Here is a 23061-nt window from a genome sequence, read left to right on the forward strand (position 1 = left end):
TGAAACAGAAACAGTGATCACTTACAAATCAAACATGGCACGCTCTAAACCGATTGTGCACGGCAATCTTTTCGAGAAAGGACAACTAATTGAACATGATAAAGTGTAAAGTTAATTAACACCCTTAAATTTGTTGATTACTTTCACGGGATTATATTGTTCGTTGAGGAGCAGCTTTCTGTCCCAGCTGTCGCCTTTTTAGCGAATGTCCCCGGTAAACAATAGAGACACCATAACAAGTCGTAAATGGTCCCTGTGACAGCAGCCCCTTGTGAGGCTGCATCTGTAGAAAATGATTAGAACAATTGCATTTTAAAGACGGCTCACATTGCAGCCCGGTCCCATCGGCCCTCTTCTTTATCTCCACTGATGGCAGGCTGGTTAAAACATTTAAGTTCTTTTGAGCAAATTAAGTGATTTACTGTGTTTTAGTTATATGGCAGGAGAATAGCTTCATAGGTCTAGCTTTGATGCTGATTTTTATAATAGGGAGAAACACAAACCGTTGGAGTGGTGGTGTGCTGTGGGGTTTTTTTCTGAGTCTATTCCATTTACTTGTTTCCTGGAAATAGATTGATGATGGCAGACATTGTCTATGAAGCAAGTAGAAAAAATTGATACCTTATTTGTGTTTTATAAAATAACTAGTTTCTTCATTTTAAATTTATAATATAGTTTTAAATATTCTGCTTTTATTTCCAGTAGGGATTTATAGCTGATTTTGCCTATACATGCCTGTTAATTGGTTTTAGATTTATATATGTAGCAAAACAGTAGTAACCTTTTCAGTTAATCTCTCCTCGTGTATCTTTGTTTAACTTTTCTTGAGTTGCAAAAGACAAAGTATTTGGTGTGAGCTGGCAGGTATTTAAAAAAATCTGCTTAGTCCTTAAAAATACACACACACACAAGGTACACAGATGCAGCCTCTCAAGCTCAACCTATCTGAGAGCAAACATGACAAGAACCTGCTTGTTTGAAGCAGCTGCAGTCTCTTAAACTGCATTTTTGCAAAAAAAACTCAGAATAAAAGACCAGTGTTCCCTTGCACTTCCCAAAGCATAACAGGCAAAGCCTCAATTCCTATGCTTGCGGGTGCAAAAACAGGAGAGAGAATTAAAACTCTAGCAATGCTTTTCTTGTTTATTTTTTATCTGGTTTAGATCACAAAATTAGTTGTTAAAATTGCTCAGTAGACTAAATGTTGTATAGAAAGGTAACAAAATAGATGATTTTTGTTACCCAAGCTTCTTGCTGTTATAGCCCTCATCTCCTGCTTGTCCTTTCGAGTCTCTGAACAGCTATATTCACCTCGTTTCAGTGTCAAACCTTGTCAGCAACAAATTTTTTTATCTGCAGGTGCAACTCAACAGTGGTTTAAATATTTTGGCACAGGGATATGCTTGGGTGCGTTGTGTTCTCAGCAGCGTAACTGTTTTCGGCATCTCCACTGTGGTGGTGCTGTAGTGCGTAGCCTGACAATATCACTTCTTTTTTACTCATCCACCCTCTGCTCTTCTTACAGAAATGTAATAAAACTGAAAGCAAAAGCAGATACTTTCATGTAACACTTTTATATTAATATCTCTTTTCTAGAAAAGAAATGTTAAAAATTGTACTCTTAATAATCAAACTGATTGAAACTAAGCAGTGTTAATGATATAGCTATAGTGCTAAGACTTTTTTGGGGTTTTTTTTGGAACTAGAAACATCAGTGGCAAATTGCAAGACTTTTTCCAACAATGTTAAAGACTGTCGCATAAAGCATGGAGAAGTGAATACGGAAGGGCAGGGTGTTACCAAAGTAGGCTGCTTGGTTTGGATGCTAAAACTTGACGTCATCTTCAAACTGTCTGAGGATAGCTGTGACCAGCTGCTGTTGTCATATGAGTGCTCCCAAGTCTCCATTCCCATTTTTGTCAAAAATTGTGAACTTAGGAACTGGTCTGCATCAGGTTCACTGAGCAATCAATTAGCAATCAAAGTGAGAAGCACCTGGATTGAACTTACCTCACAAGTAATGCAGACAGATGTGACAAGAGGCTTTGAAAAGCAGTTCTTTATATACTCTTTCTGATAAAAGAAATTAATTTTTCAGATCTTCATCCAAAACCCTCTAGTACCCAAGTGGAAAACCAGTCTCCTAGTGGGTGTGCCATACTGCAGTGCTACTCTATAACTTCTCACCATATTTTTTTTCCCAGAGTAATTTTTTTGCATACCCCCTCAGTAGCTAGATCTGTTATCATATTTATCAGCAAACTTGTTCCTGTCAGTTTGTATCTTTGGGACAAACTCTGATGCAATATGACCAGCTGACTTAGAGTTGATTTGCTGCTGTGACCTCCTTAAAGGATTCTGCACATAGGTGTGGGATACTATACTAGAGAAGCCAAGCAGGTATAAGACTGCAGCCATGGGCTCCATCAGTCTTGCTTTGCAGTGGAGGAAGAAATCTTAGCGCATCCTAATCACAGGTACAGTTTCTCTGAAAATCGTTCCCTGAGGATCTGAAGAGGGGTTTTGTATTTTAGAAGGAACAGATAGATTCTGAAGGACTTTTGACCTCAACAGCATAAAGCATTATGTTAGGTGGTAAGACTTCTTTAAAAAACTCAAAATATGAAAAATAATCATTAGCTTTTTTTAGTTGCACTAGCTGCTCTGCATCTTCATTGCTCTCTGTAGTGTTAGAAGCTGATAATACCTTACTGGCTTGTGTTGTTGGGATGGAATCTGTGATTGTGAAATAAAGCCGTGCATTCTTGTATAATGATTTTTTTAATTTCTATTTTTAGATGAAGTTACAGTTCTTGTACTCCTAGACGACATGCCAATTTTTTTTAATTGCCAGTGTTATAAATTTGCTGCATTGCTCCTTTAATTCTGATAAAATAGTTGATAGTTGGCAAGAACTGTAGATGATAAAATTTACCGTGAAGTAAACAGGTTTTTGTTTTTAAAACAAGAATTTTCCAAGCCTTCTGCATTATACAACAAATTGCTCTTTTTTTTCTACCTAACTGATTTATTTTTTCTTCTTGAAATGTATTTGAACAAGTGAGGGAGTGCAGCTGTCAGAAGATTAACCAGCTGAAAACTATTGTCAGCATTAATTTTGCTCTAATAAATGAATCTCTGAAGCTATTTAGCAGTCTGTAATCTAGATACAAGGCTATTGACCTATGATGGATAGTACTGGATTTTGTTTGTAAGCTTTGACTTAAATTGTCTACTTAATTTGCTGCAGGTCAGATCACAGGATTAGTGGTAAAGGCCATTATGTGGTTTGAATAAAAATAGCTAGAGGAATGGAATGAAAATCATTGTGTTTATTAATGTAGCAATCTTTGTGGTCATGTACATACCAGTGAACTGGTAGCCAAGAAGACAACAATGATCTGTTTGTGCTAGCTCTAAATCCGTGCTTTTCTCTTGGCCCAGTTCCTGTGAGTTGCCTGGAAGGGACTTGTTCAAGTGAGTTTAAGAATTGGCTGCAAATAGGATGTCTCTCAACCTGGGCAGGAAGATCTTCACCACCATATGTATTTCAGTACCTCGACAGTATTCTATATATAGACTGATTGTTTTTTTGAAGCTATGGGTCTGACTGAGTTTTTCTGGATCCTCCAGTTCTGGACTTACCAGCAGAAAGACACAGATTTCCTGGAGTGAATCCAGCTATGACCCATGAAGATGACAAAACCTCTGAACTATCTTTCATATGAGGAGAGCCTGAGAGAGCTGAGACTGTTAAGCATGAAGGGTAGGCTCAGGGGGATCTTATCAATGTGTATAAAAAGCTGATGGGAGAGACTGAAGAAGAAGGAGCTACACTGATAGGACAGGAGGCAATGGACATTAATTAAAACACAGAAATTCCATCTGAAACACGCAAAACCACTTTTTTGCTGAGAGGGTAGTCAGGAAAAGGTTGCCTAGAGAAGCTGTGGAGTCTCCATCCTTGGAGACACTCAAAAGCAGACTGGACATGGTCCTGGGCAACGTGCTTCAACTGGCCCTGCTTGAGCAGGGGGGTTGAACTACATGATCTTGAGAGGTCCCTTTTAATGCCAGAAGTCCCATGATTCTAGCTTCTAATATAGGTTGAGCAAGTACTTCATCAGTGGAATCATCTTTACTGTTGCCTATTTAATACTGGTAGGTATTTACTCTTTTTGAGACCTTGATCTACGAAATTTGTCTGAAATTCTTTAGTGATTTCAAAAGATGGTATATGCTGAAAGGTGGATGGGGAAAATAAACAGTTGGCAGATAATGAAAGGGGCGTTTTTAGACATAGTCACAGAGAGCAGTTGTACAGAGACGGTGAATCAAATGAAATTTGTATTGAAAAGCAAATAAAAATTCATCAGATTATTCAGTGTGAGGAGCTGCAGTGTAACTGTCCTCGATGTTGTAAACAAAGTCCAAAACTGACCACTTCTTTAGCTGTGTTGCAGCACTTCAGAGCACTGTACCTAACTGAACATGTTTAATTTGAAAGTTGGTTGTTGTCTGCAGCTGTACATCCTAACAGGTTCATGTTTGATGCATAGCACAGGAAATTTATAGTGGCTATGCTTCTTGTCAAAGTGAAAATTAGGGAGGAAGATGATTTGTTCATCAGTTTAGGCCAAATTTTTCTAGCTGTTATTAAATGCTGAGGATGAGGAGGTTAAGAATATATGAGTAATTCATATTAGAATTAGGCTTCTTTTAAGAAATAGAATATTTCATGGAGCTGATAAATATCACATGAAAAATTTGCTGGAGTTGTGCTTATTGGAACTGCATAATCAAAGAACTATGGTGTTTGCTTACTGAACTGTGGTAAAGACAGGACAGACTACAGGAATAAAACTGGGAATAGTGCGTTTGTGTGCATATGTGTATGAATAATTTTTACGTTGTCTTTTCATAGTTCTTTACGTCATTGTATGTGCATTAAGTTTATAGGAAACTAACTTAAAGTTTCTCAAGATGAATTTTGCTTCAGAATAGAAACATAACAAACTGCAAAGATTCAGAAGACTTGGTTTTATATGTCTATGTCTTATAGCTGTTCAATTATGTGAAAACCAGGAAGCATTGATAAAAATTAGCATAGGTTTAGAAAGGGTGATAAAAGCAGAGATAAAAGCACTATTACTTTGAGCAGTATTTTGTCAATGGTTGTATGTGAAGAATAGTTTGACAAAAAAGAAATTTTATTTAGTAATTCAGATACAGTGAATTTTGTGGAGTGCAAAGTTGCAGGAAGAGTTGATTGTTTCTTCATATAAACTATAAAAAGTGACATTGCCAGTTATATGTAAGTCTCATGACTTCTTTATCCACTAGTGAACCTGGAAGATATTGTGGCTTTATCTCCATCAGATGTTTGAGAATTAAGATCACTGATCCTCTGAGTACTGAGAGTATAGGCTTACTTTTACACAGAATTTGAGATGTTCATCATAAGTGCAGTGTTAGTATTGCATCACCAGACCCTAATTGATAAGACAAACTACTTAAGTTTTTGGGTTTTCTAATAATGGTATTAAATCCAATGTTGTCTTGATTCAGGTGTTGGAGCTGCTCGAGCTGGAAACCTTACTTTCATGGTTGGTGGAGTGGAACAAGAATTTAATGCTGCCAAAGAGTTGCTAACATGCATGGGTTCTAATGTGATTTACTGTGGAGAGGTTGGAACCGGACAGGTAATGCTTTCTGAAGGGTTAATTGTTATCTTAGTCTTACGTTTTTCTGGCTTTTTCTGTACTGATACCTACTCTTTTATTTCAGGGCTAAATGCATTATAATATATCCTCATACTTCATACTTGTTTGCTTGTTTACTTGTCTTATGGCCCTTTTGTCCAGTATGTTGTATAGCTTAGTACCAAAGTCTGATTGGTGTTTATCCACATTGGCTTGTTGAGATTATACTACTTAAAGGGGGATATTTTAATTTTGTTTCTTCTAAATTTAGATTTACTGGATATTCTGAAGGACAAAGAACCCCTACATTCTCTGTATACTAACTGACCTTCTGTACGAAGAAAAAAAGTACTTCTTAATCTCTGAAGGAGCCATAGAGCAGCTTTCATTAACTGTACTATCATAGATCTGTGCTTACTGGTGCTACCTCTAGAAGAGAGCTGCCAAAATATATTTGATCATACTGTCCTGAGCCTAGTTAAAGATGATTCCTACATGTTAGGTCTACGAAAATGCGTGAACTAATTGATGGTTTCATGACATTTTAGGCTGCAAAGATCTGCAACAACATGCTCTTGGCCATCAGTATGATTGGAACTGCTGAGACTATGAATCTTGGAATCAGGTTTGTTTGATTTTTGTACGGGATTGAAGCATTTTTTCTGTGTTTACAGTTTTCGTGTATTATGGTTGATTTTGCTGAGACAATGATGATTAAATGGCACAGATAAATTTTTGCAAGAAGTTGTCTTATAAAGTTAATAACAGGCTAAAGGGATTATTTAATAAAGTAGGGGGTTTCAGAATGGGAATATTTTGTTGTATTGGCTGTTGCATTCTGCATCTGAAGTTACGAATTTATTTGTTCTACTGTAGTGCAGCGTGCAATAATGTTTGTCTTGCATTGTAAACATGCAGAGATAATACAGAGGTAGGTTTTTGTTTGTATTCTAAGCTAATGTACAGTTTATTCAGAGTATTACACTCCCATATGGCTCTCATTGGCTCTGTTTACTTTGTTAAATTGTTCCAAAATATATTGTAAAACAAAACTTGTACTACAGTATGTGTATCAAATTAAGATCTAAGCATAAAACAGAACATCTACCTTTCTTCAACTTTTTGAGTGCAGTTTGTCCTAATTGCCAAAACTCCTAGCTTGTCAAAGAGCTGCAGTATGCTCCTCTGCATTCTTGTCAATGCTAAGATTACCATTTCTTTTCTAGCATGTGATACTTCTAAGTGACAGCATATTCAAGCAAAATTATTTTTACTTTCCAGTTGTAACCTATTTATTTTGCTGTGGCTTTTTGATTTTATTTTCCAATAGAGTCCATGCAAATACCAGTTCCGTATCACAGTATTTGAAGCTTTCATAAATTCTTTTAGCCAGATCTGAATAATTTGCAAATTTATAGACAAAGAAGTCTTGTGTTTGCAATTGTGTATCTTTTAAGGGTTTTCCATGAATTATTTTTCTGTGCAGTTGCATCCTTAAAATTTGCCTGTTAAAACTACAGCTATTGTAGATACTTATCTACTGGGCTCAGCTGTGTTCATGTGGATTTGATACACTATAAAAACAGTAACAGGGTATCAAATGCTTAAAGAAATAAAAGGAACACCTACATATGTGCATGTACATGAGACAATGTAATGGATTCACATTTCCTCTTAATTACCATATCAAGATGCAGTTGTTTTATTGAATTGCCCTTGTCTCAGATGTTAGACTATCTTGACCTATTAAGTTGTCATGTTGTAATTGAGATAAAAGAGGAATTTGCTTTGCATCAGTGCTAATTGGTTTATCAATATCCTGTACCATTTACATTTTAAAATTGAGAGTCTGTAAAATACTGAAGCATGTCTGCATCGAGGCATAATAAAACCAGTAGCATTGTTTACAACTATTGTAATCCAGTGTAATCCAGAAAGCTTTCATCAAGTTCTGCTTTAAGTCACGATTCACTTAATAAAGCACATGTAACTGATTTTTTGTTATAGTTTTATCTACATTTGTAGCAATGATTAGAATTAAAATTGAAGGTAAAATAAAATCAAGAGGTTTGGAAGACAGATATTCTGGGCATGTAAACCCTGTGCAGAGCAAGTTGATGTCTGCAGTCACTGTAGCTTGAAAGTGTTTAGGATTTTCATTTTTCATTTTTTCCTTTTCCAGTTTAAATTTTACCTGAATTTGTATTCAGCATTTGTAAGCAAAAGTCCAGTGACAATATATAAACCTTCCTGCCCTACAATCAAGGTTATCAAAAAGGAACTGTATTTATTATAGAAGAAACCTGCAGATTGTAATCAAAATTATACAAAAAGCGTAATCTCATTTAGTCCAAAACTGCATGAGGCTTAAGACAGAGGCAGTAATTTAAAGCCTTATGAAGTAATTTAGAACCCTTGCATTGATTTTAATTTGCTGCGATTTAGATGCTGGAGAAGATGACTTCTCCTTATATCTAGAATAAGAGCTTTCCACTTCGGGTGTGTAAAAATTTCTAATGTGCAAGTTAACACTTGTCATTCTAATTATAAGAAGTTTTGCTATAGCAGTAAATTTGTGATTTTTTTTTTTTCCAAGTCTAAAACTCAAAGGATAGTGTGGTTGCCTAGTCCGGAGAGAGTGAGAAGCTGAGCTTGATTTATTGAATTGATGCATATCTAGTGAAAAAAGTGTGGCTCTGACCTAATAATGATAAAGGATACTGAATATCTAAATATTCAGAGTAGGAATTGTGGAACTTAGACATGTTCGTAACTTTTAGATAGAATATAAAATGTCTTTATATCATCCATTGTGTGTGTCTGCTGCATCATTTAAATTGAGTTTTAGGGACTTTGGATAATTATTCAAAATATTGTTCTCTGAAGTAGATATAACTAGAAAGTCATATTACAACACCTCCATCACCTTTGAGCTTAAATCTTCAAAACAATATGATGTTAATTCTATTAATAAACCACTTCGTCGGTAATGTTTTCGTAAACCAAGCAGTCTAAGTTTGCATTTTCTGAAGTAGTTAGAGTGACTGGTTTATTAATTTCAGATTTTTAAATTACATTATTTATTTTATATTTGAAATTATAGAATTTTTCCAAAATTCAACATAAGTGACAAATAGAATGTGGTGAGGGGGAAAAAAACCACAACATTAAAAAGTCCTACAATAAACTCCCAGAAAAATGGGCAATATTGCTGTGTAATTTTTGTGTTTATATTCCACTTGCTTTTCTACTTTAACATCATCTTTATTTACTCATCATCCTCATTTACTAATGAAGATGTCCATTTTCACTGGAAACTATTTGGATTAGATTGCATAAATAATTTTTTAAAAAATTCCCATCCTTAGTTCTGCCCAATAAAATGCTTGTTTTTCCTTTACTTTCCTGATGCTTTATGAATGTTGCTAGTAACAATTAAAAGGTATGGCAGACATTTTGGAAATGAATTTGCATTATCATTTGTCTTTTCTTTTCTAGCATGTTAGTGCAACTTTTCAGGGGAAAAATCTCGAGTAGATTTTGCTATGCAGTTTTATGGATAATGTGCATATTGCAAAATACTTACTGACTTCCTGTGTCAAACCAACACAGAGAGTACATGTAAGCTTCACAAATATGAAATAAAACATTAAGTGCTACCATCCACAGTTAGAAACTATTTGTCTTTTTCATTTTGCTGATCATCTCAGTGTCAGTAGCTTTGTTTCACTGAGCCCTGAGTTCCAGTGAAACAATTTTTCATACCAGCAAAATAAAGCTCAGAAATTATATATTGCTGATACCTGGTTTGTGTTTAGGTCAGTTGGAAGTTGCTGCCTGACAGGCAGTTTGCGGTTCCTTCAGAAACTAGCTGCAAAGTCTCAGAGAAGGGCTTATGTGGTGGCACAAGACAGGACAAGATTGCTTAATATAGTTGAGATATAAGGGACTAGGAGAGCAGTAAGGGCTCTATGGCAATAACCTCACTCCAAAATCACTTTTGTACTTCCAACAGTAGAGAAAATTATCTCTCTGAGGAGGCAGTGGCACCCAGATTTCTGCCAAAAGCTGGAAATACAACTCCTTCCTACGCAATTTTACTGTATGTGGATTTGTGCCCACTTGCTTTTTTAGATACATAAAGTGAAAAGATGATAAAAGAACTACTTCTTCTCTTGCTGAGTTTAAACATAGTCTCTAAGTCTGGTTTCTGTGAGCACCCCTGTGGATGCAAGAGAGGAGCAGAAATGAGAGTTGACACTGTAGAGAGGAGCATGTTCTACAGGCTGAGGAATGATTAGCCATGGACACACCTGCACTGCAAATTTTAGAAAGAGTATCTTGAAAAATAACTCCTCCAAGAAACTGTGGCTCTGCTGTCTTTGGCATGGAACTACAGCTAAGTCTTGTGAGGGTGCAGTAATGACACTGGAAAGCACTTACCTTGTTTAAAATGCCAGTGACCAAGTAATTTTTAACTGTGGCAGAAGGGTCCTACCTTTACATAATACTTATTGAAAGCACTCTGAGATGGGAAACTTTCAACAGTTTGACTACTTCAGTTGCTACACCTTAAAATGAGACCAGGATGTGTCTTTCTTGTGAGACACTATTTCAGTTTTTGTATCTGTTCCAGACTGAACTTTTGGAGGAGCATATTCAGTATCTGGTTTTGTCAAAGCTCAGCAAAACTTGAGTTTTGAGCAGTGGCCTGAGGGGATCCTTTTTTAACTTTTTTTTTTTTTGATATGTGTGTCTCTTGCTGAGTTTCTGCTGTTCACTTCATTAGGAATGTTATTGAAGAAGCATTGATTTGCAGGAAGCAATTGTTTTTGCTTTATTATAAGTACAGTTAATACATGGGCTTCTTTTCTGCTTATAAGGGAGAAGAACGTTTTGGTAATTGTAAATTCACACACACATGCACAAGCTCTTCTCATGTCCAATGGCAAGTTGTTATGGGGACTGGCAGACTGTCATCATTTTGATAGCTTGAGCAGTATATCTCTTGAACAGCAATGGAGCTCTTATGCAGAGAGTATCGTATGTTCCCAGCCAATTTACAGGGAAACAGCAATAACATTTTATCATGGTTGAGAGCCCAGTAGCTGCTTCCTATTAAACTTGCCCTTTCAGATACCTGTCTTGGATTAATTTGTTGATTTCAAATGGAAACTCAGTCTTCTCCACTGAAGCATGACTTTCTAGGATAGACTCTCGCTGAATGACAATTACTGTATATTCTAGCTGGTTTCAGACCATTACAGGCTTTGGGCACAGTGGAAGACAGAGGACTTCTTCAGTAACTGATTTTAATATATGTCTAATTTTAACTGTCAGTTATATATGCACCAGTGGATGAATCTTCAGAAAGATGAAATGCAAAGCACTTCTAACTTGCTCTTATTAATGGTACACTTGCTGAAAAGGAGAAAAAAAAATAGGTTCAGGTCTCCTGAAGAGAAGCTGCATGGTGTTTAAGAGCAATGAATTTTGAAGAAGCAGGGATACAAACTATCTTCCTTTTTCTTTTCAGAGAGCAAAAACATGCCAGATCTAGTCCAAGACAGTAGTTTACATATCTGTATAATACACACATGTTTTTAAAAGTATACTTTCATAGAGAGGTAGTTGGAACACTGTAAGAAGAGCATTCTTTGGGAGGGTTATATGTGTTTTGAAATAATAAGCTCTCTGTCTTGCAATATACTCACAGCTGTAATTAGGGGCCTCTGCTTGCAGCTAGATATGGCACAAATAGGCTCTATATTGTTAAAAATACTGATCTGGATATAACAATGATAAGGAAACAAACAAACCAAGAGATTTGTTTTGGGGGAAAAAAAAGCAACCTTTGTATATTTGCAAGCTTAGGCTTTGAATGCTCCCACAATGCAGGGGGTTTTTTATTACAACAATTCAAGCTCTTATTCAGAGTGGCTTTTGATGAAGACTTTGATGCATTATGCAAGATAAGAGTACAATTTATTGTGAAAACATATTGGTACTGAAAAATACTTTTTTTTAATAAATGGCCACTGAAAGCATTCAGTTGAATCAGAGGGTTGAAAAAACAGGGGAGGATAATAAAGCTTGATCCCATTCAGACCAGCAGGAGACTTTCCATTGAATTCCAAGGGTTGCTGCAGCAAATCATAAATAAGAGTACACAGCAGTAGTGCTAAAAAGCTATCCGAGGTACAGAAAATGATCTTGCTTTGCATTAGGATGGCAGAATTGCAGGAGGCACATGCCATTATAGAAATAGGAGCCACCCTATGTCTGTCTTAAATGTAGTTTTTCAAATCCAAAATGCCTACTGAAAGAAATAGACATGCATTTTAGCAACTGTTCCATTGGTAAGCTTTTTTCATCTATAAATTAAAACTTTGAGTGATACAGTGCCCGGAAGCAGTGTTAGGCTATGGAGATCTGCAGAAGTCTGTGGTGTAGGAGCTAATGTAAAGAGCATTGAATTCTATAAAAAACCCTTTGTAGAAGGTTGTGATATATTTAAAATGTCCTTTTCTCATCTTGGATTGTTACTGGACATAATGCCCTTGCTTTCTTTTTTGTCCTGAGCGTAGCTGAACATTTGTACAGGGCCAGATGAACTGCTGCTGCTCGTCCTTGGTATAAATGGAATTGATGTAGAATTACACCTGCCATTTATTATCAGCATAAATGTGAATTCATAAGAGGATTAATTTCCTATAATATTGAAGAATTTTCAGGGTCTACACTGAGCAGCAGTTTATGGCATCGTCTCTGTGGTAGAACAAATGACGTTTCTACTTGGACAAGCTTTGTTTTATCGGGATCAGTAACCTTATCAGCAGTTGACCCAGAACTATAATATATGTTTGCAAATAGATAACGTGTCAGAGTGAGACGCCGACTTGCCTCATAAGCAAGAGTATATAATGAAGATTTAATAATAGCAAAGCCACAAATGTACAGATGTACGCAACAGTAATATTTTTTGCAAAGTGTAGCATTTTTATTCACATTACTAGAGCAGAATCATTTGCGTTACCTTGTTTACTTCAGAAATGCACTGGCATTCACATATAAATGCATCACACAAGTACTTTCATGTTGCCATGTTTCCTTGTAAATTTTTTGTTTTGTTTAGAGAGTATAATTTTGATATGAAGAACAAGTATATGACCAAGTAGGTAGCAGAATAGAGAATGCCTTTTAGTAATTGAAATACCAGGGAACTACTGTTCTCAGAGGACCTTTATTTCTCCTGCACTTTCAAAATTGCTGGGTGAAGAGGATTTGCTTAGTGCAAAAGGAAAACGGCTCTGAAAACCTATTGCTTAAATGGTGGATTGATGCTCTTTAATTTAAGATACAACATCCCTGCCCCCAATATCAATACTCTGTCATTTTTCATGACTTATAATAAAGGGAGAGGAATGACGGTAGGGTTCTAAGATATAAAACAAGTCACCCATGTCTTGTGCATTTTGACATTAACACTTCTCTTCCTTGACCTTTGACAGATTAGGCCTTGACCCAAAGCTGCTGGCCAAAATCCTAAATATGAGCTCAGGTCGCTGTTGGTCAAGCGATACGTACAACCCTGTTCCTGGGGTGATGGAAGGAGTACCCTCTGCTAATAATTACCAAGGTGGCTTTGGAACAACACTCATGGCTAAGGTACGTAACACTTGCATGTGAAGTATGTGCAGTTGCTTCTCTCTGGGCTTCTTACAAACATTCTTCTTAGTGAAAATTTGTGATTACAGGAAGGGAACCCAGCCTCTTCCTGTAACTCTGAATTAATGAGTTGTTTAGGGAGCTTTTCCTTAACCTCTAGCTTCTTTCTAGCCACTGTTACTGCTGAGCCACTCATTGGGATTATATACACTGTCTTTTTGAGTTTTGCCTTAAGGAGTCCTAGTGGACTTATGTGTAAGGTGAGCGTTCAGCAAGCCATTTAGGTGCCTCTTGCGTGACTGCTCTAGAATTTAGGAGCCTAAGTTCAAGAGAGAATTTGGGGAATCCAGGTGATTTAATTAGTTGCTAATAGTGGCATAAGCATCTCGGATTTTGGGCCCACTTTCTTCTAGATGTCTAAACTGTACTATTGGGCAAGCTCTCTAGCATCCCTGTCCTTGCTAAGCCAATTGCTTATGTGCTTGTCCTTCTGCCTAAGGCCATTTTGAATGCAGAAAGCAAACAGATTTCAACCCATATCCCTACAGGCTGATCTTCTGCAGATGTCTACATCGTGAGCCCTCCTGAATTGTCTTAGTGGCAGAAACCGTGCTTCTCGTGAATAATAACCTAGTAATCTAAATTAATAGAAGTAATTCTTCTCCATGAAGTGGGAGTTCTGGGAGTTAGGGTCTTCTCAGCATGAACAAGTTGAAAAGCTGCTGTTACCCATCCCAGGAGAATCCACTTGCTGCCGTGCTCTTGACTGTTCCAGGAAAAGCACTGTCCCGAGTCACTCTGTGGTCAGGAAAGCAAAGCTCTTAGAGGCCAGAGGAAAGTAGGCGAGGAAGTCAGGGCTCTACACCCCACTGATGAGGATGCACAGTTGGAGGAAGGAGCTGTAGAACTGACTCTTGAACTACTTCTGAACTGAGCACAGTGATTGCCTGACGTAAATTATAAAATCAGCCCTGGAAGAGATCTCTCATCTAGGAATTGTAAGTGCAGAAAATAATTTCACACTGAATATCAGTTTCGTGGAGATACTGTTCTGAGGGAGGCATTTTAGTTCATACAGGCTAGGTTTTAGGCATACCAGTTTATGAGTGCTCCCAGCTGGTTAGGTATCCTGTCCATTTTCAGCTCTTCCACAAAGAGTGGAAATTTAGCACTTAAAACTAAAACAACATTCTGAAAGGTGGTGAACAAACTCAGATATTGACATGCAAATCTCTGAAGTGCTGGAGCTCCTGTATATCATACCTGCATACCGATACTGTTCCTGTCATTTCGCAGTTGATTTAGGACAATTGGTGCGTTTGCACATTCAATGAAATTAGACAGATTCTGTCCAGAGTGGGTCCAGAGTGTTTTGCATGTGGTAGCATCGAAAAACTTTGCTAATGCTACATGGCTCAAAACCCTTCAATGGCTGACCCGCTACATTTTAAGTTTATGGACCAATGATCAGGTACTTTCATTTCTTTGAGGGATGGGTTAAAATATTGGCAAACAGGAGTTTTTACATCATGTTCATACCATTGAACATAGGGGACAATAAAGTGGTGTTTAAATTACTGATTTATAAAAGTGTTAGGTTATTGTTTGGAGTTTGCCAGAGCTATTGATTAGAGGTAAGCAACCCGATCTTGATCCTGCCTCAGAGCTTGTTTCCATCTTGTGTGCTGGTTCCAGAATCTGTTCTGTCTGTTATGCCTTGTTTCATACTGCAATCTCTCGTCTCATAATTCATACCTCTTAATCTTGTCCAGAATAACCTTACAGTATAAATGTGTTAGGGGCACATATTTCCTTCCCTGTCTTTTAAGTTTCTTTATAAAGGTATTTTTTTTTCCTTTGGTCTACTTCTAAGGGGGACCAGCATCTCTCCTGGAAGCTGCCCTGAAAGATATTTACTTTCATTGGAGGAATAGCAGCCTGGCTTGTGCCTGTTTAAACTGCCAGCTTTTGGTTGTAAAGTATCAGTGATAACCAAGAGGAGAGTTCCTCAGAGTCTGTAATTGCTGTTCACCTTTTCTGACTCCCTCTCTTGACAGTCCTGAAGAGTGAGTGCCTTCTTTAGGCTAGAATCCTCAATAACCAGGAAAGACATTAAATTCCTCTCATGCCTCTTGAACAATGCTATGTTATTCTATATAGATGGAAGATTTCTTGAATGAGTAAGTAGCCAAGACAGCTGATCACGTTCAGGCTATTATTTGGTGCAGTGGTGACCTCTTTGAAGACACTACCCCTTAGTTCATGGAAAGACTTTTGCTACTATCCATTTCATGTGATATATCATGTAGTTTGTGAATTGTTTGAGATGGAGATTTTTTTATGGGAAATGCAGAGCATGATTTTGCCACTTAAGAATAGAAAAGTACATATTTAAAGGAGAAGGAGGTAGTGAAAACCCTGAAAATATCTAGGAGTGCCTCAGTAACAGTCACTAAACACAGTTAATAAACCTCAAGTTAGTGCTCACGTATCAGATATGGTAGAAGTCAAAGGCTTTCTTAAAATATTTTGTCAGCAATGGATCTCTCAAACAAAGCCACAGGATCCTTATTTTAAGTATTTGGGTCAGAAAAGTTTTCCAGAGACCTCTGAAAAGCTGTTTGGTCTTATAATTTGATATTGAAACATAGAATTTAGTCAACTTGATATGAAACCTGCTCTAAAGATTTTGCATTGAAAAGATCTAGTTTATTTCCCCACACCACCTTTGTGTCCAAGGCATTGCAGACCAGAAGTTCCATCTTTCATTGACAGCACAATTGCTAATTAAATGTCAACTTTGAAGAGATGAATTTATATCATATTCTTCTTGGGTCATGTCAAGACGGCCTTTGAGCTTTATTCCAAATGGCAGATTCATTTACATCAACTGCAAAATAAATGTAAGGAACCAGGTAATTCCAAAGGGAGCATTGGAAGCAGATTGCAAAAGAGAATCTGTTTCCCTATTCCAAGCTGAGAAAAAGTGGTTAGAATATTCAGTGCACTGAGATATCTGGAAGACGTTGTCAGTTCCAAAGAGTATGAGAAGAGCCATAAACTGTGCTCTCATTTTTACTTTTTCAGATAGGGAATGGAGTTTAAAAAGCAAAACAACTTTCCAGCACTTCAGAGTCAGGAGTCCTTGTCCATTTAACTGCTGAAATGTTGTTAAATGTTTCAGCCATTTTGGAACCAGAGTTTCATTATTAAAGTGAACAGACCTACTTTATTGGTTTATGAGTGGTATTCCCCAATTTAGTACTCACTCTGAAAAGAAAACCCGCGAGCCACTACCCTTCTCCTCTGGTGAGAGACACAAAAGGCAGAGGTTGAGATAAGAACAATTTACTGGAAACAGCAATGAGATAAGAAACTAATAATAAACATGTTATTATGGAGCAGATCATCCTCAGTGCAATCACACAGCACCTACAGGATGGACAAGGGATCAGACCCAGCCAGCACAGGTTTAGGAAGGGCAGGTCCTGTCTGACCAACCTGATCTCCTTTTATGATCAGGTGACCCGTCTGGTGGATGAGGGGAAGGCTGTGGATATGTCTACCTGGACTTCAGCAAGGCCTTTGACACCGTCTCCCACAGCATTCTCCTGAAAAAGCTGCAGCCCACGGCTTGGACAGGGACACCCTGTGCTGGGTTAGGAACTGGCTGGAGGGCCGGGCCCAGAGAGTGGTGGTGAACGGGGCTGCATCCAGTTGGTGGCCAGTCACTACTGGTGTCCCCCAGGGATCAGTGTTGGGCCCAGTCCTGTTTAATATCTTTATTAATGATTTAGATGAGGGGATGAGTCCATCATCAGCAAATTTGCAGATGACACTAAGCTGGGGGGGAGTGTCGATCAGCTGGAAGGCAGGAGGGCTCTGCAGAGGGACCTGGACAGGTTGGAGAGCTGGGCTGATTCCAGTGGGATGAGGTTCAACAAGGCCAAGTGCCGGGTCCTCCACTTTGGCCACAACAACCTCATGCAGCGCTACAGGCTGGGCACAGAGTGGCTGGAGAGCAGCCAGACAGAAAGGGACCTGGGAGTTTGGATTGACAAGAAGCTGAACATGAGCCAGCAGTGTGCCCAGGTGACCAAGAAGGCCAATGGCATCCTGGCCTGTATCAGGAACAGTGTGGCCAGCAGGTCCAAGGAAGTGATTCTTCCCCTGTACTCAGCGCTGGTGAGGCCACACCTGGAGTACTGTGTCCAGTTCTGGGCCTCTCAGTTCAGGAAGGATATTGAGGTGCTGGAGCAGGTCCAGAGGAGGGCAACGAGGCTGGTGAAGGGACTCAAGCACAAGTCCTATGAGGAGAGGCTGAGGGAGCTGGGGTTGTTTAGCCTGGAGAAGAGGAGGCTCAGGGGAGACCTCATCACTCTCTACAACTCCCTGAAAGGAGGTTGTAGCCAGGTGGGGGTTGGTCTCTTTTCCCAGGCAACTATCAGCAAGACAAGAGGGCATGGTCTCAAGTTGTGCCAGGGGAGGTTTAGGTTAGATATTAGAAAGAATTTCTTTACAGAGAGGGTGGTCAGACATTGGAATGGGCTGCCCAGGGAAGTGGTGGATTCTCCATCCCTGGAGATTTTTAAAAAGAGACTGGATGTGGCACTTAGTACCATGGTCTAGTAACCGCAGCAGTAGTGGATCAAGGGTTGGACTTGATGATCTCAGAGGCCCCTTCCAACCCGGCTGATTCTATGATTTTATGTACAAAGAGAGGGTGATTTACATGCAAAACACTCACCAAGTCTGGGACAGTGAAAAGCAATGGTGAACAGACCCTCCGTCCGCCAGCTTTTCCTTGTCCTCCAGAAAGGAACATGCTTTCTTCCTGGAAGTAAGAGAGAGTGCCTTTCCCCTGCCCCTGACAATGGCGTAAGATGGTATTGAATAACATTAGGGTCTTGACCACGCCCATAGGGCTCCAGGCTCTGCCCCCTCCCAGCTACTGTGAAAAATTAACTCTGTCATTGGCCAAAACCAAGACATTTATGAAACTCTATTTATGCTAGAAGTCTATTCAGAATTTTCAGGGATTATTTCTGTGAATGTCCCTTCCCTAGTTTGGAGTTAGATGATTTTGCCGTTCTAATATTCCATTACATGATTTAAGCTTTCTTGAATAAAAGGAATAATATGGGACAGGTTTCACAAAGAGCATTTATAAGAAGCTAGGAATATGTCATAGAATATCTTATTTTAAGTGAGGTTAAAGTAACTGTTCCTAGATTTGTCATGTCATCAGTCTTTCAACAGAGTTGCTAGACAAGAAGAAATGCTCTACCCTGATGCAGATGAAAACTGTTTTGGATCTTGTGTCATCTAAAATATATGTTTTTCCATTTTCCTAGATCTTGAAGTCATTCAAGGGTAATAGGAAAAGTAACTGTAATTCTGATTTGTATCAGAATGACCTTTATAGAGCCGATTTACAGATCGAAGTGACATTTAGAGAGTAGAGTAAGATCTTGAATTTCCTTGTGCTAATTCAAATCCAGACACACAGAAAGTAAAGACCTGTCTTGTAAGTCATTCCTGAGAAGTCAAAGGTGCTCTCAGCAGTATTACAGTCTCTCAGTTCTTCTGTATCAAAGATGGGGTCCATCTGTCAGAGAAGGAGAAGAGCATCTTCAGTTACAGGCTTGTGCAGCTGGTGAAGAGGGCTTTAAACTAAACTTGCTGGAGGAGGGGAACCTCCATCCATCCCACTCCTACCAATTTGATGCCAGTGACAGCAATAGCTACCCAGAGCCTGTAGATGGATTGCAGGTCAGCAGGAGAGCACCTGAAGAGCAACACAAAGGAATTGCAGCCAGTGAATTGGCTTCATCAGAGCCCAACTTAAATGACTCTATGCACATGCTGTGTGTGTGCCTGCAGGGCTGTGATCTTGTTGGCGTCATGGAGACATGGTGGGATGGCTCCTGTGACTGGAGTGCTGGAGTGGAAGGATATGGGCTCTTTAGGAAGGGCAAGCAGGTAGATGAGGGGGGGATGTCGCCCTCTATGTCATTGACCAGCTGGAGTGCATGGAGCTCCTCCTGGGGATGGATGAGGAGCTGACTGAAAGCTTATGGGTCAAATTAAAGGGAAGGCCCTGATAGAATTAAATTTGTCCAGATACTTCAAGGGCAACAAGAAAAGCTTCTGTAGGTACATTGGTGATAAAAAGAAGACCAGGGAAAATGGAGGTCCTCTCCAGAAGGAAACAGGAGACCTGGTTGTCTGGGATTTGGAGAAGGCTGAGGTACTCAAAGGCTTTGACAAGTGTGAGAGGTGGGCCCGTGCAAACCTCGTGAAGCTCATCAAGGCCAAGTGCAAGGTGCTACACTCGGGTCAGGGAAATCCCAAAGCACAGATACAGGCTGGGCAGAGAATGGATTGAGAGCAGCCCTGGGGAGAAGGACTTGGGTGTGTTGGTTGACAAGAAGCTCAGTGTGACCTGGCAATGTGCACTTGCAGCCCAGAAATTCATACGCATCCTGGGATGCATCAAAAGCAGCATGGCCAGCAGGACAAGGAACGTGATTCTCCCCCTCTGTCTGCTCTTGTGATACCCCACTTGGAGTGCTACATCCAGCCCTGGGGCCTCCAACATAAAATGAAAAGGGACCTGCTGGAGTGAGCGCAGAGGAGGGCGATGAAGAGGGCTGGATCATCTCTCCTGTGAAGACAAGCTGAGAAAGTTGGGGTTGTTCAGCCTAAAGAAGAGAAGGCTCCAGGGAGACCTTCCAGGACGTATAGGAGGCCCACAAGAGACATGGAGAGAGACTTGACAAGGGCGCGTAGTAACAGGACAAGGGGTAGTGGCTTCAAACTGAAATATTTAGGTTAGATATTAGAAAGACGTTCTTTGCTGTGAGGGTGGTGAGGCACTGGAACAAGTTGCCCATAGAAGTTGTGGATGCCCTATCCCTGGAAGTGTGTGTTCAAGGCCAGGTTGGATGGGGCTTGGAGCAACCTGGTCTAGTGGAAGGTGTCCCTGCCCATAACTGGGGGGGGGAGTTGGAACTAGATGATTTTTAAGGTCCCTTCCAACCCAAACCATTTAAAAACAAGGAAAAAAATCAGTCACACAACAGATTCTATAAAACACTATAGTTCTGGATGGACAGGAAATCTAGGGATTTCCTAGTATCACTTGAGAGGTTCTTTTGCATCTTTCTTGGAATGTGGATAACAAAATTGATTTCATTAACAAGACCTTATAAAGGCAGCCTTGAGTGCAAGTGCAGGCATTACTTTCTTACTTAGACAAGAGATCTGTTTATATATACAGGCCCTTTTTAGCACTTCCTGCTTTGGTTGGTTTCATGTCTTATTCAGCTTAGAGTTCAAGGCATCCTCCAGCCTAGCTTGTCATTTTGGATAGAAATGACTATAGCTGACTATTTCTGGCTAACCATGGTTAGTCATAGTACCTGGTACTCTCCTTTGGCTTCTCTGCTATTTATTTCAGATTATGACTGTAATTGAAATTGACCAAGGACTCTTGGAGGATAGGTTTCAAATTCATCCTCTTTGAACCTTCCCTCCCTTTTTTGCCCCAAATTTAGTGTTTAAAAATGCAGTGGCATTATTCTCTGTATCCCTTTATTAAAGAAAGTCACTAAAGAAAACTTTGAATTGTAGCAGACCCAGGACAGTCCCCTGAGGAACTCTCTAATACACCCTTCCAGTTAAGGCTCCAAACCGTTTATATTCACAAAGGACCCTATGCTTCTCATTTTGCTATTAACTGGTTACATTATGCTAAATGTGTGTATGCTAAGTGGCTTCAATTTTCTTGTTTTTTAAATTCCTTCTGCTTGATTCGTAACTAGTTTCTAGAAATAAAGAAGTCCTCTTGCCCAAACAAGCAAATGATGCTATTAGAACCTATGTTCTGAAAGTTTCAGTGAATAGCCAGGGAGATTTTCTTTTTGGAGATGACATAACACAGTGGGGAAGAGTCTGAGTCTTGCTACCAGGTTAGATAGTGATCTAGAATCTTAAAATTCCTCCTGTTCTTAAGGTGGTGGAAAAGTTTGAGGTTTTTCTGTTGAATAACACTGAATTACTGTTTTAAAGAATAAAAACTGAATAAGACTCACTTCTTCCAGGATAGAAATTTTAAGGCCGGAGTATTGTATTTGTTGGCAGTAGAGTTCTTGTCACACTGGAAGCCAAATAACTTATAATATGTACATGTTTATTTATTGTTACTCCTGTGACTTTTTCTCTTTTTCTTTCCTTCCATTCTTCCTCTCTCTTCTTCCTCCCCACAGGATCTTGGCTTGGCCCAGCTTTCTGCCACTAACTCGATGACACCAGTTCCTTTGGGATCCCAGGCACATCAGATCTACAGGATGATGTGTGCCAAAGGCTATGCCCTGAAAGACTTCTCAGCTGTGTTCCAGTTTTTACGTGAGGAGGAAACCTTGTGAGCTGTCCTTTGGAAATGGACACAATAACAAAACACATTCTTCTATCCTTATAGCTCGTTTGAGAAGTTTGTGGGTTTAATCAAGTACTGTGCATCCTGCTCCCATACAGACTAATCATCTTTGGTTGTCTAGATCACAACAAACTCCAGAGTTTCGTTATAATTCTTGAAAAAGCAAGTCACAGGAAGGAATTGTTTGGCAACAGCCAACAGCAAGTCCTTTTTTCTTTTTTTAAGAACCATCAATTTTTTTTTTCACCAGATGCAGTAAATAAGAATTTTTTTATTAAACACTTAACTGTTTGCTTTTAAAATAACTTACATTATGGCTACAAAGGTAGTTGAATCATGAATAATAAGAGAATGTTTAATGTGATTTTATCATATATAGTGATCTATTAAAATTTTAAATTAATACTTTATGGAAAAAGGGAATATTTGTTCAATGAAGAAACACAGCTTGATATGGATTTTTTTTTTTTCCTTGGACCTACTAGCCTTGGGTTGATCAGAAGTGAATTTGTCCTGGGATTCAGGTTGCAGATTAAGTTTATAGGCACTCGTTCTAAGTGGAAAGCTGTTACAGCATGTTTACCTGATAGACTTAGTTAAAATAATATAGAATGTGTGTCCCTCTTGTAAAGTTCCGTTATTGTATTTTGCTAACCCAATTTTATATTTTCTTGTATTCTGTCACACATTTTCAGAACCCAAGATGGGCACTTACCAGAAGTTCTAACAAAGTGTACATTCGTTTTAGTTAATTACTGAATTATTTTAAATCTAAACAAACCCCATTATTTTGAAAAGAAATAAAATCTATACTGGTAAATACTTGCTGTATGATTATTTGCATTTTGTTTTGATGCTGTCTTGCACACACAGTATTAACCAAAACTTGTACTAAGTGGTCTTATTTTTTAATTTGCTTGGTTTTCTACAGATTACCAGCTTATCTTGCAAAACCAAGCTTTCCAAAAGCTTTTGAAGAAATGCAGATGGTAATATATTTGTGTATGTATTCCCTTAACCATTTACCGTCTCCTTGGTCTTGCAAGAGTACAGGTACACACTTGGCTTTATAAGTACTCATGTTGATTTTGCTAGAACTACACACGTTTAGGCTCTAAGTGTAATGATCAGTTATGCATTTACAGTCCTGTTTTGATTGTATGATGGATCCTTTTATATGTGCACATTAGGTTATCAAAATTCCGGACATGAATTAGCTCAATTCTGTGAATGGTCAGAGAACTTGGATAC

General features: G+C 38.8%; 1 protein-coding gene across 3 annotated transcripts in view; it reads left to right on the forward strand.

Annotated features, from left to right (window-relative positions):
* HIBADH (3-hydroxyisobutyrate dehydrogenase) overlaps window positions 1–22632 on the forward strand; it is a 90088-nt gene extending 67456 nt beyond the window's left edge. For all 3 annotated transcript variants that reach the window (XM_064674289.1, XM_064674272.1, XM_064674281.1), the window contains 4 exons: window positions 5569–5702; window positions 6251–6327; window positions 13214–13370; window positions 21641–22632. In XM_064674289.1, the coding sequence (XP_064530359.1) occupies window positions 5569–5702; window positions 6251–6327; window positions 13214–13370; window positions 21641–21799 (527 nt within the window). In that variant the 3' untranslated portion in view covers window positions 21800–22632. The remainder of the gene's footprint in view (window positions 1–5568; window positions 5703–6250; window positions 6328–13213; window positions 13371–21640) is intronic.
* The last annotated feature ends 429 nt before the right edge of the window (window positions 22633–23061 follow it).

This window comes from Pseudopipra pipra, chromosome 1 (genome assembly GCF_036250125.1).
Source record: "Pseudopipra pipra isolate bDixPip1 chromosome 1, bDixPip1.hap1, whole genome shotgun sequence".
Taxonomy (NCBI): Eukaryota; Metazoa; Chordata; class Aves; order Passeriformes; family Pipridae; genus Pseudopipra; species Pseudopipra pipra.